Source organism: Rousettus aegyptiacus, unplaced genomic scaffold (genome assembly GCF_014176215.1).
Source record: "Rousettus aegyptiacus isolate mRouAeg1 unplaced genomic scaffold, mRouAeg1.p scaffold_m13_p_5, whole genome shotgun sequence".
NCBI lineage: Eukaryota > Metazoa > Chordata > Mammalia > Chiroptera > Pteropodidae > Rousettus > Rousettus aegyptiacus.
Window position 1 is genome coordinate 106,022,014 of NW_023416308.1, and position 17,587 is coordinate 106,039,600.

A 17,587-nucleotide genomic window follows, 5' to 3' on the forward strand; every position below is an offset into this window, starting at 1 on the left:
GTCATTTTTAAAGAAAACTAGCATCCGCTATTACCATTTTATAAAGCTAATGTCAAAAAAGTACAGAGACAATCTCAGAATAAAGGTCAGTCTCTCTCAAAAATGGATAGGTGGCAAACTTAAACCAACAGATGTGTTTCTAGATGTGCGTGTGTGTTATAACTTTATATACATGTCTTTTCTCTTTCATTTTGCTGAGGATTGGTGAAAACCATGTCTCTGATTAACATTTGAAAACCAGTGTTTTAATATGTCATGATCTAGTCCCGTAGATGTGGAAGGAGGAGCGCAGATGTTGTAGTCAGAGGTGTCGTCATGCGCTGGTTCCACCACGTCCTAGTTGTTAAAACTTGGGCGTTACTTAATCTTGCTGAGCTTTTCTTATCTCATTAATTTTAAAACAATCAATTTTTTTAAAACGCCTTAAAGTGGTTTTGAGTATTCAAACGAAATAACTTAGGGAAGCATTTATGTTAGTGTTTGTACACAGTTGGAACTCAGTAAACATTCACTTCTACAAACGTGGGTAGTGTTCCACTGCTTCTGAACTCAGAGGCTGCTTACGAGCCAAAGTCCTCACACGCGTATGCACACAGTATCTGCTCAGTAAACATCTGTCCAGTGAAAGGGAGCCCTGACATATTTGCACGAGAGGTGTCGCAGAAAAGATTCCCTACTTGCTTTTCTAGGTTATCGTCTGAGAATTCTGTTTTCTCTTGCTATACTGACCCTTCTAAAAGAAGGAGGAGCATTGTTGGTGCAAGTGAAAACTCTTGATTGTTCTTTTCAGAAATGAATCATTTCCCTGCCTGCCTTAGTCTGAATGATTTAATCCAAACCTTTCGAGCTTTCTGATTACTGGCTTGAAATTTTATGCCATTGTTTATGCATTACATCTTAAGCCAGTCTACCAGCTTTACACTCTGACTTCAAAAACAGACCACTGCCTTTTAAAGGAGACACTAGAATTCAAGGCAGAGTTGTCCAAGGTCCTATGGTGGTAGAGTCCTAACTTGAAGCCAAATTTGTCTAATTCCATAGTGTGCTTTTTTAATTTTGTGAGACAAAGGTTCGTTCTCAGTGGTATCATTCTTACAGGTAGAATTTGCCTACTTGCCTTCAGAAACCACTGTCAAGTACTCAGACCAGTTGAAACTAATCATGTAAGACTTTCTGGAGATGTTCTGAGTCAGATTTTGAAGGAAAGACTTTCTTTTGCTGGCCATCTTTTTAAATGTTTGATCTTCTGTTTATTATTATTAATCTATTTTGTATGTAGCACTCATTTTTCTATCCTCTGCTCCCTAAAACTCTTCTTGAAATCTCTCTTCCAAGATTATTAATACTGCGTCTTATCAAATATAGCCACCTTCTTTTAATTACTTTCTGATGTTCCACTCCCTCTCGGTAACGTCCCCAACAAATCATTCTGGCTTCCGCTAACGTTGCAGGCATCTAGAGCTCCGTCTCTCCCTGGGTAGCCCATTTCATTTTCTGACTATTCAGAAGTTTCCTAATATTTAGCTAAAATATGACTTCTTGTTTCAAGTCCTGCCCTCTGAGGCTAACAAAGTCAGTCTTGTCTCTTATTAGTATCACATTTCCTTAGAGACTTAAAGATAAGTGTTTCTACCTATACCTTCCCTCCCCTCCACCCCCGCCACAGTGTTTTTGCTTCCTTTAGGGCTGCTAGTTCCGTCCTCAACGTCCTCAAAGTAATCTCTCGAATTAAAAAAATCTTTCTAGCAAAAACTTTTTTCCTTTTCTTTAAATTAATTTATGCTATTTATTTTTATTGAATAGATTTGACCTGTAACATTGTGTAAATCTAAGATGTATAGTGTGTTACTTTGATACATTTGTGTATTCTTTTTTTAATTGAAGAAATGATTTAAATTTTTCCTGTCTGCATCCTCCTCCCTTTCTCCTGCAAAATAGTTTTGATGCCTGATTTTTTTTTTTTTGTATGTAGATGTATATAGTAAATGTAGTAGTTTTGTATGTCACCCTTGGCTTCTTTCCTCCTTCTTCATTTCACGTGATTTTGAGTACCAAGTCACTTTTCTGTAAATGTGCTCTGCATTGCGAATTTCTTAAACTGAGGTGCCCATACCTAACCAGAAATCTCCAGTGTCTCTGGAACATTAAAAGATTGCACCAGACTTCTTTATTTTCTTCTGCTCTTTTGTTTATTTCCTGTTTTCCTGGCTTTTTCTTTTTTCTTTTTTTAATCAGAACTATACATGCTTATTTCTCTCCATCTCTCAGCACTTCTCTTCCTCCTTGGGATTCTTGATGGGTTACCTAACATTGCTCACACTCAGCTGTAAGCTTTTCTAGCACCAAGGGTTAAGATTCATCCAAGTGAAAAAACATGAACTCATATAAGCCTCACTGTGGGTGCTCATAGTCATAGTCTTGTCTCTTCACAGTATTTATTCTCCTCTTTCCAGTGTAAAAATGTTACATGTTAAAGACGATAAAGAAAATAACAGAGACGTGGGCCTCAGTCTCTGTATCTTCAGTTTACATTATGCCATCTGTCCCATAGCAGCAAGCCTAATATTGCCTTTCTCTTCTTACTTCAAACACAATTTAAAACCTGAGATCCTTCTGTAGTCCAGACCACTCACAAGACCCAAATTCTGCATTTCCAGCTGCTTATGGAACAATGTCAGGAGATGTGTTCCTCCATCCATTCTAGCCTAGACTGTAAGCTCCATGGGTTGTTATATTTTGAACCCTCAGCACATTGTTAGACACACAGCAATGAATGTTTAAATGAGTTAATGAATACGGGTCTGAAATCCCAGTGCGTTATTCTATTGCCCTTTCCTGACTCCGCTGTCTTTGTAAATGGCATTCTGTTTTCATACTCACAGATTCCAAAACAACATTCACATAGTAAGAAGCTCACTATTTCACATTAGACTTTAAAATCTCGAAATCATCTTTAAACCTACCCTATTCTTGACCATTAAATTCATTTAATCACCAAGTTCTCTTACTTTTTCTCCATTGAAATTTCCTCACATACCTCTTCTCCCTCCCCCCACCCCCTTTTTAGGATTCCCTTTACCCTCACCCTAAATCAGCCTCCCTTTAGATAACTCTTCTATAGATCATCAAAATACCTTTCTAATTGGTCTCTTTGTCCTCTGTCCTCTTCTCCTTCACCCCACCCCGAAATACACCAAGTGATTTACTATTCTAACCTTCATAAATATTATGGCTTTCATCTTATTACACTTTTTGACAAACAAGAGTCTCCTTTTGCAATGACTCTTTTCCTTACATTCTCAATGTCACCCACCTTCCCCAGGTATCTTATTTCCTGATATCATCTATATACATGTTTTGTTCGAGTTAATTTGAAATTAGTAGCGCCTTCACACATACCTTCCTTAAGCCCGTATCAGTATGTAGGTGTGTAAGTATATGCGTACAGGCTTTCTTAGCGTGTCGTCACTCTGGGAGTGCCCTCCCTGCCCCTCTGTTCCATCTAAACCCCGCCTCACATAGTCTGCCTTCCTTTAGGAAGCATTTTGTGACTATACTCAAGTATTTTTTTTCTAGAAAAAGAAAACTTTTTTAATAGACTTGTTCTCTCATTATTTAACGTAACCATTTTGCATCTTTACCTTGATCATAAATTAATATAATTGCTCAAGGTCAGATTCCTCAGGTTTCTTTTCCTTTTGTTCCCACCTGTATAGCTTATAGCATGTAGATGGGCACATAGTAGGCTCTAAATAAGATTGGTTTATTTTTCTTCTAACTCATAGCACCTGTATGATCTCCCTATTCCTCACCTTTGTTTAATGTTCTCTAGGCATTGCCACGCGCCCCCTCCCCAGCAGCCTTTTAAAACACGCAGTAAATAGCTGCCAGCAGCAGAAGCCTGCAGCTAGCATCGTAGTGTCTCTTGATTTGAATGTTGATTTCCATCAATGAAAGCCCATCTCTCTAAAAACTTTTTAATGATATGTATTACCTAATAGGGAACAGGAAAGCATTAACCTTTGGGAGCTCTTTGCAGCTAAACAGCATGAATGCTTCCTAAGTAGTAGCAGTTACGGAAAGGAATTAAGACTCCCAAACACAGCATCCACATGCGGCTTAAATGTACACGGGGTGACCCTTCCAACTCATTAGCTGTTTGGGATCCCCGTAGCAGCTCTGTCCAGCTGCTTTCCTGGGTTAGCCACTGAGGAACTCGTAAATGACACACTGCCAGTCACTACGCTGAAGACATACCTTCTCATCTGGTGCTTACCATTCAGCCAAGTTGACAGTACTTGAACACATGACAAGTAAAACTTGGAGTTTAAAAAGTCTCGAATTACCAGCAGGACAAGGCAAAGGCAGGAGTAGCAGTTTCTCAAGACCCTCACCAAACAAATTATTTCTGAGTTCCCATTAATTCATTCTGTGCCTGCTATGTGGCAGGTACTTTTTGGACATCTGGAATATAGTAACAAACAAGATAGAAACTGAAAATTTAATCTTTTTGTCAGCCCTGCATTTATACTACTGGCCCCATAATTTATTCGAATGTTCTAAAAAAAAAACAGCTTTTGCAGACCCTTCTTTTACTTTATGCTTGTTTCACAATTCCATTAGTAATAAGCAATAGAAACCAGCAGATTGGTTAAGGAAATCTAAAAGAAACTTCCTGGAAAGGACAGTAGTATATTTTGTAGTCACTTGTTACAAGTAGAAGAGCTGTGTAGCTTTTTCAACAAAGAATAACGGAGACTTCTGGTAGTACTCCAGGCCTGACAACAGACCTTCCCACTTTCTGGAATAGGATTGGGGATGGGAGGTAGAGATGCCACCAGTCCTACAGGTGACCCTGAAGCTTTTGTGAGTAGGGCCCAAAGCTTTTAAGTTACTTTTAGCCTTAGTAGTCAGCCAGATTTCTCATCTCAAGCCTCCTCAGAGATGAGTACTGTACATTTCTAAGATGGTTTACGCAGTGTGACTGTACCTCTGGTTATATGGTTATGAGATTCCTGACCTTAGTCTTTTCAGTGTTCTAGTCACTGAACAAGCCAGAATTGCCAACAGAAGATTATCAAGATAACGTAGACTAGCATTTTGTGAGCAATCAGCCCCAAGCTCTCAGGTTGCCCAGCGGGTACATATTACAAAAAGAAGCATTTCACTTTGTTATTTGTTTTTGTACCCTATCTACTTCCAAAAAGAATTGGAGATAACTTAATGGAACGTACAATATAAGAGTCAGCTGTTCATTCAAAATAATAAAAAAAAGTAGTAAAGAATTTTTTAAAAAAAGGAAAGCATTCTGTTAAGAAACTCAAACTGATTTTTCTCTGTGCTTCTTAGTTATCTAAGCGTAAAGGGAAGCTAGTAGGGTTGTGTAACCATCAGTGTGTAATAATGGAAACACTGACGTCTCAGGAGAGAAAGTTTACTAGGCCATTATGCTGAGAAACATCGATGGGAGTCTTTACATAAGAAACTTGAGCAACATAGCAAATAATATCTTGATAACCATTTTAGGGAAAAAATGATGCTAGTATATTGTTATTTCTTATATCAGCCATTAGTGAAAATGGAAGCCTTTGTGTGGAATTAGGATAATTTCACATTAAACAAATCATTGTTCACTTAAGGAATTAGACTATGTGGTCTGGACATGCAGTTTTGATAGTTCATATGATATATTAGATAATCTCACATATTAATAAGTAACATATAGTAAACTTCATTTTTGCCATCTATGTCTTATATCTAGAGCAAGTTGCTCTTTTCAAAAAAAAAAAATATATGTATGTAAAATAGCCATCCTTATGCTTACCAGGGACATAGTCAATGACTGCTTGCCCTCTAGATGCTGCCATTGGTTTCAGCCAGGCTTGTGGCAAAGATAATATTTTATTATGAATTTTGAAGATGCTGAATGGTATTTTTATGAAAGTGTGCTAGAGAAGTGCCTCTAAGCAGAGCCAAAATTTTTCTGCAAAAGTGAAGTTGGAGTCACTCAGATACTTAGATGAATACCATATAATTTTGAGGGGAGAAGGTGGAGGGTAACTAGAGCAAAAAAATGTTTCCCCAAAATTTGATCTACAGTTAAAGGTAAAACCTTTATTTTTCAATTACAGTTAACACTCGGTTATTTTATATTGGTTTCAGGTGTATAACACAGTGGTTAAACATTTATATAATTTACGGAGTGTTACCCCTGATTCATCTAGTACCCACCTGGCACTATAATCATTACAACATTATTGACTACATTCCCTGGGCTGTACTTTACATCTCCACGACTGTTTTGTAACTACCAGTTCTTAATTCTTAATCCTTTCACCTTCTTCAGCCAGCCCCCCGTTAGTTTGTTCTCTGTATCTATATGCACCCTTGTGTTCACTGCAGCGCTATTTACAATAGCCAAGATATGGAAGCAACTTAAGTGCCCATCAATAGATGATTGAGTAAAGAAGATGGAGAGAGAGAGAGAGAGAGAGAGAGAGAGAGAGAGAGAGAGAGAGTGAGTGTGTGTGTGTGTGTGTGTGTGTAATTTTACTCAGCCATAGAAAATAATTCTCTGTAATTTCTAATAACATGCTGGCTCTTGAATTTCAGGTACAGTGGTTGAGGAAAGCAATGGTTCTGATGAGATGGAAAATTCAGATGAAACAAAAATGTCAGAAGAGATCTTGGCTTTGGTGGATGAATTTCAACAGGCATGGCCTCTGGAAGGCTTTGGGGGAGCACTAGAAATGAAAGGGCGGCGTCTGGACTTGCAGGGGATACGGGTCTTGAAGAAAGGTCCCCAGGATGGAGTGGCCAAAAGCTCTTGCTATGGAGACTGCAGAAGTGAAGATGATGAAGCAACAGAATGGGTAAAAGTTGCCAACTTAATTTTTACCAAATTGTAGCCCAAGTCTTGGGGGTCAGGGAGGTCTTCCTGGTTTGCAAAGTGATGTTTCTTTTGGGTGCGTGGCACAGCTTTACCCTGTACTCCGGTCAGCCTTCACTCCGGAACTGTGCTGCAGCAAGCATGCCACATTACTTACGTATTTAGTAGCTCTTCCAAGAAGCAGAGGAAATGGGATAGGTGTGAAGCCACACTCGATGCCTGTAGATTTGGAACTGCCCGGTTCAGACATCTTAATTTTCATTTTTCTCTATGCCCTCTTCAAGGCTCGGTTATTAGGTTTATTTCACTAAACATTTTTCATTTCAACCTTTAAGATTTAAACTACAAGAACTAAACCTTAGCGCAGGACTGGTTATTCTTAAAGCCACCAATATCCACAGCCATTGACAGATTTGATCATTGTTCTCATTTGTCCCTAAATATGTTTCCATTTCCCAGATCACATTTCAGGTCAAACGTGTAAAGAAACCCAAAGGAGAGCCGAAAAAACCTCCTGGGAAAAAGGTAGAATCAAATCAGGCAGAAAATGTACATCGTTACCAAGCAAACCTGGAGATCACTGGCCCAAAGGTGTCATCTCCTGGGCCGCAAGGTAAATTTGAATGTTTAATATGCCAGTTTCTTTCAGTTTTCACTATCTCAGTTCTCTTAAAGGATGTGTTCGTGAAGTAGATCAGATGAGAAGGTAATTGGGCTAAGTGACTAAGAAGCCAATCCTTGATATTAAAAGTTTGTTTTGACTATTACTTCACTTGTTTACATTTGGCTATCTGGTTTATATTCTTGTTATCTTGAGCTTAAATATCCTATTATGCTTAACTTGAAAGTCTAGGTTAATATATGAAAATATGGCTTTGTGACAGATTCCCTGGGTTCAAACATCAGTTTTGCCATTTTGTTCCCTATGCCGCATTTTTCTTATCTATAAAATGGGAATAATAATTTCACCTATTTTATAGGGTGGTTGTGAGAATTTTATGAATTTATACATGTAAAGTGCCTTAATTGAACAGGGCACATAGGGCTCAATACATATAAACTATCTAGTAACATTTTGTGTGCTTGATATTTCTCTGGGTATTGGATAAATGCTTTAGAACTACTCCCCAGGAAAAATGCGTATACATCAAAATTCGACACGTTCTTTTGAGGTCTTATAGTTGTTCTGAAGTCTATCTCTGGACTCCAGGTTCAGATCCATTGCTGTCAATTAAGTAGTGGTGGTAGAATTTCTTTTTAAAAATATCTCTTTTTTAAAAAGGATGTTTTCACTGTCTTGGACTTAAATTTTTAAGGTAATTTCCTGAAAATGTGTCTTATTTACTTTGGTATGAGTACTCACCAAAGCTCAAAGCAGAAGGCACACAATAAAATGCCTAAATCCCAGAATGAACTGTGACTTGTGAAAAATAGTAAGGAGATTTTGTCATGACTGGAGTTAAAAGCGTGAAGTAGCTACTGTTTTAGGAACATAGCCTGTATTAACAGGTTACAAAAGAAAGCAACACTTCCTTTGTTAGATCTGTCTTCTATATTAAGGAAAAAATGTTCAAACTGTAGAACAGCATCACAGAAATAGAACTACAATGGATTAAACAGTAAATGTAATAAAATAATCAAAGAAGATCATTTAGATGCTTATTTATATATGTGGAAGATGGAAAATGACTTTTCTAAGGCTGAGAGAAGGAAAAAAATAATTCTAGCACCAGAAAACACCACAAAATGGAAAGAAAAAGGACAAAATATTTTTTAAAGAATATATATTAAGCAAAGGATATCAGTATTATTTGAGGAGCACCCTACAAATTGCTGAAAATGCAGCATTTCAATAAAATATGACCATACAAATGACCGCTAAATGTGAGAAAATGTCAGCCTCACTAACAGCAAAGAAGTGCAAACATAAACAACTAAGTACCAGTTTTGCTTATCAAATTGTCTTTAAATGTTTAATAAACAATGAGAGCTAATAAAACGAATTATGAATTTGGGGATGGTTTCACTATATGTATCAAAAACAATTTAATGTACCGACAATTCTAGTAATTTACCGCAAATAAATCATCTTATAAGTGCCAAAGATAGAAGTATAAAGATACTGATCACAGGGTTTCTTATAATAAAAACTTGTAAACAACCTAAATGTTGGTAATTGCCTAAAAATTTACAGCATGTGTGCTGTGCAGGTAAGGTGTTTGTGATTTAGTAAGTAAATAAAAGCAGTTTCTAAAACAATGTCCAGGCGTACCTCGTTTTACTGCACTTCATGTTACTGCGCTTTGCAGAGGCCGTGTTTTGTACAAGTTGAAGATTTGTGGCAACACTGCATTGAGCAAATCAGTCGGGGCCATTTTTCCAACCTTTTTCCAGGATTTGCTCGCTTTGTCTGTCACATTTTGGTAATTCTCTCAGTAGTTCAAACTTTTTCACTATTATTATATTTGTTATGTTGATCTGTGACCAGTGATCTTTGATGTTACTGTCATAATTGTTTTGGGGGTGCCACGAACCACACTCATCTAAGATGGGAAACTTAACCTGTAAATGTTGTGTGTGTTCTGACTCCTCCACCAACTGGCCATTCTGCCATCTCTCTCTCCCTGTAGTTCAGCCTCCCTATTTCTGGAGACACAATAATATTGAAATTAGGTCAATTAATAACCTCACAGTTCCTCTAAGGGTTCAAGTGAAAGGAAGAGCAGCACGTCTCTCACTTTAAATCAAAAGCTAAAAATGATTAAGCTTCATGAGGAAGGCATGTCAACAGCCAGGACAGGCTGAAAGTTAGGCCTCTTGTATCTAACAACCAAGTTGGGAATGCAAAGGAAAAGTTCCTGAAGGAAATTAAAAGTGCTACTTCAGTGAATACATGGATGATAAGAAAGCAAAGCAGCCTTATTGCTGATATAGAGAAAGTTTTAGTGGTCTGAATGAAACCAGCCACAACATTTCCATAAGCGAACACCTAATCCAGAACAAGGCCCTAACGCTCTTCAATTCTGTGAAGGCTGAGAGAGGTGAAAAGGCTGCAGGGGGAAAGTCTGAAGGTAGCAGAGGCTGGTTCATCAGGTTTAAGGAAAGAAGGCATCTCTATAACATAAAAGTGCAAGGTGAAGTAACAGTGTGGAAGCTGCAGCAACTTATTCAGAAGATCTAGCTAAGATAATTAATAAAGGTGGCTACACTAAACAACAGGTTGTCACTGTAGATGAACAGCCTTATATTGGAAGAAGATGCCATCTAGGATTTCTGTAGCTACAGAGGGGAAGTCAATGCCTGGCTTCAAATCTTCAAAAGACAGGCTGACTCTCTTGCGAGGGGCTAATGCAGTTGGGGATTTTAAGTTGAAGCGAGTGCTCATTTACCATTCTGAATATCCTAGGGCCCTAAATAACTATGCCAAATCTACTCTGCCAATGCTCTAGAAATGGAACAACAAAGCTTGGATGACAGCACGTCTGTTTACAAGATGGTTCATTGTTGAGACCTACTGCATAGGAAAAAAGATTGCTCTCAAAATTCTTACTGCTCATTGACAATGCACCTGGTCAGCTAAGAGCTCTGATGGAGATATACAATAAGATTCATGTTGTTTTCATGCCCGCTAACACAACATCCATTCTTCAGCCCATAGATCAAGGAGTAATTTCAACTTAAATTTATTATTTAAGAAATACAGCTTATAAGGCCATAGCTGCTATAGATAGTGATTCCTCTGATGGATCTGGGTAAAGTGAATTGAAAACCTTCTTGGAAGTATTCACCATTCAAGATGCCATTAAGAACTTTCATGATTCATGAGAAGAAGTCAAAATATCTACATTAACGAGTTTGGAAGAAGTTGATTCCAACCCTCTGGATGACTTTGAGGAGTTCAAGACTTCCATGGAAGAAGTAACTGCAGAAGTGGTGGAAATAACAAGAAAATAAGAATTAGAAGTGGAACCTGAAGATGTGACTGAATCACTGTAATCACATTATAATTTTTAATGGATAAGGAATTGCTTCTTATGGATGGGCAGAGAAAGTGGTTTCTTGAGATGGAGCCTACTGGTAGAGATTGCTGTGAAGATGCTGTTGAAGAAATGATAACAAAGGATTTAGAATATTACGTAAATTTAGTTGATAAAAGCAGCAGTAGGGTTTGAGAGGATTGGCTCCAGTTTTGAAAGAAGTTCTAATGTGAGTAAAATGCTATCAGACAGCATTGCACGCTACAGAGAAATCTTTCATGAAAGGAAGAGTCAATTGATATGGTGAAATTTCATTGTTTAAATTTTTTAAATTGCCACAGCTGTCCCCACCTTCAGCACCCACCACCCTGATCAGTCAGCAGTCGTCAACATCAGGGAAAGACCTTTACCAGCAAACAGATTATGATTTGACAGTGGCCCAGATGATGGTTAACATTTTTTAGCAACAAAGGATTTTTTAATTAAGGCACATACATTGTATTTTTTAGACTTAATGCCATTGCACACCTAATAAACCACAGACAGTATAGTGTAAACTTCACCTTTAAATGCCCTGGGAAACTAAAAAATTGTGTGACTCACTTTGTTGCAATATTCGCATTATTGCAGTAGTCTAGAACCGAATCTACCATATCTCCAAGCTATGCTTGTGTATAGAGAATACTTCAGTTTTGTAAAAGAGTAAATATACTCTATTTTGACCACAGTTTTTCACATTTCAATATCTCTGCAGTTGAGATACATCATACAATTGATGGTATCTGAAATAATAATTAGCAGCACTTTTCTTTCTTAAATCATGTGGACCTTAAAGTTTATGACATCTTAAATTTGATGAAATGCTCGAAGATAAACAATCACATAGAAACGAGTGTAGAGGAGAATACACCCAGTGTTGTAAGTGACCATCTCAGGGAGTTGATAGGGCTATAGATGATTTTTTATTTTCTTTCTTATATTACTTTATAATACAGATACTTTATACAATATACTTTATATTATAAATACTTTATAATAAATGTATATTACTTCTATAAACAAAAAAGCTAAAAATGTCTTGTACAAGTGAAATTTAAAGCTCACTGTGGTTGAGATGATAGAGCACTTAAACAGTTTTAAGTGGATTTAAGTAGGTGGACCCAGGTAGGGCATTGAATATTCTTGCCAATGAGATCTTGGAGCTACTCACTGTCACTAAAGCAAAATGTTCTAAAGCATGGAAGAGATGAGAGAAGACTAGAGAGGTTCAGTGGTTCAGCATCCCAGTTGTAAAATAAATATGGATTCTGTCCTCTCCAAGTAATAAATTCTGACAAAGTTCTCAAGCAGATTATTAAACAGGTAGTTTGTGAGCCCATGCAGGACAAGTGGAGATCATTAAAGGCCATTGTAAATTTATCAAGAACTAATAAAACTAATACTCCATAACTAAGTTCATTCATTTTTTGGGGTGAGAGCTAAACTGGAAGGCCAGGGAAGTGTCATAGACATAGTGCACCTGGATTTGAGCAAAGCATTTAACAGAGCCTCTTATAATATTGTGAACAAGATGAAGAGATCTGGGCTTAAAGCCTCTGCTTGCCTATGAGAGGAAGTCCAAATTTCTCATGCAGCATACAAGACCCTTTATAACCTAGCATCTCTCTGCCCTTCAGCACCATTCTCTGAACCAACCACGCTCTTACGTTGTTAACTTCTCACCTTTGTAATGCTTTTCCCTCTGCTTGTAAGGCCCTTATGCCATCTCAGAGGTGCTAAAATATTGCTCATCCTCAAACTTCAAATTCAAGTACTATTTCTTCATACCTTCAGACAGAATTAGTTGCTGTCTCTGCTCAGTTATTCTATACCATCACTGTAGCACTTACCCTATTGTATTCTAATAATTTTATATTTACCTTCTTCATTAGACTGTGAGCTCAAAGTGAGGCCCTCTTATTATTTCTCTCTGTAACTTTAGTGTCTTCCTTAACACAGTTCTCAGTTTCTTATAGTAGATACTCAATAAATATTTTTCAAATGAATTTCTTAAACATAAAAGAAAAATAAGCTTTATTGTGAAACTTCTGTTTTAATTCTTTAAGTTGTTAATTTAAACAGTTCATTTGAAACTCTTTCAAATATCCGTTTTATTAAAATATAAATCTAAAGCCCTACCTGTACCTCAAACAGTTTTCTATTGTTGGTAAATTCCTACAGTATAAAAAAGAGCTATACAGAGCCGAAGTTCTCTTTCCTGTCTATTCGATTGTAATTCCTTCAGAAGAACTATTCTCAGACAAGACTTAGTTCCCTTTTCTTTGGGACTTGTTCTGAGCGAAGAGCCTACAACCAAAAGGTAGTACCTGTGAAAGGTATCAGAGCTTTAAAAGCCCTATATACCTTTAAATAACATGGTGATCAGGGTCATGCATGTTAGTCAACAGACCTGATTCCAGCACTTCTACCTACTATCCAGGTCACCTTGAGCAAGTCACTTGATCTCTCTGAGTCTCTGTTTTCTTACTTGAGAAATGAGGATTAAAACCTGCCTCGTGAGGTTATAAATGTAAAGCACTTAAGTAGCACAGGACCTGAACATGCAGTAAGTTCTCTGGAAATAAACTTTTCATTATCATCAATATTCCCCACCCTGCTGCTTTCATTTACAGCCATTGTTCTCTACCAGGAGTGATTTGGGCAATAGCTAGAGACATTTTTGGGTGTCACATCTTGGAGAGGGCGCTACCGACATCTAGTGGGTAGAGGCCAGGGATGCAGCTAAGCATCCTCCACCGCACAGGCTGCCTCCACAACAAAGGATTATCCAGCCCACGGTGTCAGTAGGACCAGGTCAGAAAATCCTGCTTTAGAGATAGGTTTCTCCTGGCTAAGTTAGAGTTGTCTTTATAAAATCCAAATGAGAAGAGGTAAAAATTAAGTTTGGTAAGAATGCTAACATTGAAGAATATCTTAACCTTTATCTCATGTTGATCAATTTTAAATCCAGTGAAAGAATCATTTATTTTTACTTCATAGTCTGTCATTGAGAATAAGGCTTTACTCAGAGATAATCTTGATCCCCATTGCTGTGAATGACAAGAAACGGTAGAAATTCTGAAGACTAGAAGAATGATTAGCACCTTTACACCAACTGGGCAAAGTAATCACCTGGGCATAAGACACTATAGGTTCTGTTTTTTGCAATTGTGTCAGTTGATGACATACTTTGGTTCCAGGAAAAAAGCGTGACTACCAGAGTCTAGGATGGCCCAGCCCGGATGAGTGCGTCAAACTCCGCTGGGTAGAACTGACTGCCATCGTGAGTACCTGGCTTGCAGTATCTTCAAAAAATATTGAGTGAGTATCTTTAAACCTTTCCCTCCTTCATGGTATTCGTGTACCAGTGACTTTTCTGGGCCCCAGCTGGCTTCAAGGGTGCCCTTTTTTGTCATCAGCTATTAGAGGAATCGTGCTTTTTTAGGTTTGGTAGTTCAGAGGGTGACCATTGCCAGCCACAGCTTACAGATGAACTAGGCCCATTGTACTGAATGGTAAATGTGCCCCCCATCTCAGTGCCTTCACCCACACTTTGTAAGCTGTCCATAAGTTGTGTATAATTTACTTAGTTTGAATCGAAGACTGGACCCCTCTTTTTAGAAGCTTAGAACCTGTGTCTCCCACTGACATCAAGCACTTGAAAAGGCAGCTGGAGCAAATCCAGATTTACAAACGTTCCAAAACATAAGCTGAGCAAGGCTGCCTCTTTGCAAACTGCATTTCCTCTTTGGACATTTATTATCTTCTATTGGCCCCTTTTTTTACCCTTTAAGTGTTGGAGTTCCCTAGGATTTATCATTAAGCCTTCTTATTTTGTGATCATTCCTAGTCAGATTCATCTAGTCCCAGAACTTTGATCAACACTGATATGTTGACAATTCCCAAATTTGAAGCTCCAGATTAGACATTTTTTCAAATCCCTCAACCCATCAGTCCCTCTCCTTTACCCCTCTACTTTGTTTTGTTACCAGTTCTTGTCACTTTTACCCTTTTTAAACCATATCACCATCATCCCCACTTGGATTCATTCAGTAGCTTCCTAGCTGGTCCTCTTTATTCACTCTTGGCTCTATTCAGTTCACTCTCACCACAGTGCTCAGAATTCTCCCTCAGATGTATGTCGGATAATTCTTAAATGCTGTAATAACTTCTTATTGCTATTTACAGTGGTCCGCAAAGCCTTTCATGATCTGTTCCTGTGTGTCTTTCCATCTCCAACTCTGCTCTCCCTCCCGTCACGGCCTTCACACATGGTGTCTCCTTTACCTGTGGTGGGTTTCTTACCACCTTCTTCCTACCTGGTTAATCAATACTCATCCTTCTGGTCTCAACTTAAATCTCACTTCCTCAGGGAATTCTTCACTAACCATCCCCTTCCTCCATCAGCATAGAGGAAATACATACCCTCTTGTGATGTGCTGACGTTGTATCTTGTTTTTATCTTTTATAAGTCCCTCACAAGGCTTTGAGCACCTAATAGCAGGGACTGGGTGTGCTTTGTTAATTATAGCCCTGGTATTGAATTTGTCAGTGCCAGTTTGCATGTTAGTATACATGGTAGTGTATAACATTTAGCCTGTATACAGCAGGAAATGACCACTTTGGGACCATGAAGGGAAATACTTACATCTTATATGTAGATACAATGAATAGCTATTTCTGTATAAAATTTACTACATAAACTTTAGATCATTTTTTCTGTGGGAACAAGTGTGCTTTGTGCATAAAGGGAAAATAAAAGATGGGAGCCACTTTTGGGTATTTATCACTATCTGTATCCTGAAAAAAGAAATCCTAAAAGAAAGCCCTGATTTCAAACCTCCCCAGTGAGAAAAAGTAGCCAGAAGCAGTGAGCAAATCAGACATCATGGCACATAGAAAGGAGGCAGCTTGAGTAGATTGGGAGAATCACTGAGTTTAGGGCTCAAGATTCCAGTCCCAACACCGCTGCTTTTGTCCTGGGGTGTGAGCCTGATTTATACATTCAACAAATAGTTCTTCCCTGGTGCTGGAGTCCTTGCACCTGCAAAATGAGAGAGAAGGCTGAATAACTTCTGAAGTCCTCTGCTCTGAGATTCTGTGGTTGCAGACAATCCTGATAACACATTGAAGTTATGATCAGCTGATTAATAATACTCCTCACTCACTCAGATTTTCCATAGCTGATGTGGTTATCTCCATTTTGCAGCATCACAGAACACATAGACTTTGCCACTCCAATACAGCAGCCAGCAATGGAGCCTCTTTGCAACGGCAATCTCCCCACAAGCATGCACACCCTGGACCACTTACATGGGGTTTCCACACGGGCCAGCCTGCACTACACAGGCGAGAGCCAATTAACAGAGGTAAGTGCTCAACTTTATTCAGCCATCTCTAGTTTTTTAGCTCCACAGTTGTGGTGGAATTGACAGCAGAAAGCGGAGTGGCTTTTCTTGGTTGGCTGTCATCTAGGTGGCTTTAGGCTAAGCACAACTTCTTTCAGGCCCTGAGACTAACCTTATGCCTTTTTTTATGACCAGGAGATTTTAATTCTGATTCACTCCTTGAGATAGATAGCATTTTTCTTGCCATCATGTGGAGGCTCTTGCAAGAAATTTTGGGGCAGTTAATTCTCCTGTTGGCATTCTAAAGAAGGAAAGGAAGGAGGGTAAACCCAGTATATTACCTAGCAAAGACTCTGTCAAGACGAATTGGGAAAACATGCCACAAATGTCCAGCAATAGAGGATTTATTACATAAATCTTGGTATAGCTATAAGGTAGTATACAGTGAAGCCATCAAGAAAGCTGTAGTAGAAATACATTTCGTGGCGTGAAGAAATTTTCAGAATACATTATATGAAAATGCAGATGACAGTATACAGTGTGATTCCATACTCTGTGAGAGAAATAATATGTGTATACATAGAAAAAACTTGAGAGAGAGATAAAAAGATATTTGACAGTAGCTGTGTGTGGGTGACGGGGTCACAGATCATTTTTATTTTCTTTACTTACTCTGTTTTCTGATGTTGCTAAATGAATGTGTTTCATGTGTCTGTAATTTTTGTTAATGGGGAGAGGACTAAAGGATGGCACGATGGCCTTAAAAATGTCTCCCTTTAAATGACTTACCAACAGGACCATAGCATGTGCCCCAGAGAAGTGACTTGCTTTTGCGGTGTAGTGCCCAGTGTGGCGACAGCAGCGTCATCTAGATCCTGCCTCATTTTCATCTCTCTCATCTATCATCTTCTTCCCTACCAGGTATTACAAAACCTTGGCAAAGACCAATATCCACAACAGTCACTCGAACAAATTGGCACCCGAATTGCCAAAGTTTTGGAAAAGGTAAGTCACCCTGTAGGAAAGCTGGAAACTATCACCCACCTTCTAACTTTTTCAGATTATTTGCCACTAAGTGGCTCTAACCACTTCTGTTAGTTGCTTAGTAACTAGAAGGATAACGTGAAATAACCCTACACAGAATGTTTCAGTCACTTTTCCATTACCTTTTCCATCACTTGGTTAGTATTTTTTGCCACTTTGCTTACATTCTGTGATGAAACCTACCTGATCAGTTTTCTTTTCTTTACTCCAGCGTGGGTATATGGAGTTGGTGGTGCTGGGAACCATGGAATCTATGTGAAATAAGTTGGATGTTCTTCTAGTGGTGAAGA

The 17,587-nt window shown here is 38.4% G+C and overlaps 1 protein-coding gene across 3 annotated transcripts in view; it reads left to right on the forward strand.

Annotated features, from left to right (window-relative positions):
* Nucleotides 1-17,587, forward strand: part of TTC17 (tetratricopeptide repeat domain 17) — an 86,029-nt gene that overhangs the window by 58,502 nt on the left and 9,940 nt on the right. For all 3 annotated transcript variants that reach the window (XM_016146842.2, XM_016146843.2, XM_016146844.2), the window contains 5 exons: nucleotides 6,613-6,872; nucleotides 7,349-7,502; nucleotides 14,106-14,226; nucleotides 16,115-16,274; nucleotides 17,175-17,258. In XM_016146842.2, the coding sequence (XP_016002328.2) occupies nucleotides 6,613-6,872; nucleotides 7,349-7,502; nucleotides 14,106-14,226; nucleotides 16,115-16,274; nucleotides 17,175-17,258 (779 nt within the window). The remainder of the gene's footprint in view (nucleotides 1-6,612; nucleotides 6,873-7,348; nucleotides 7,503-14,105; nucleotides 14,227-16,114; nucleotides 16,275-17,174; nucleotides 17,259-17,587) is intronic.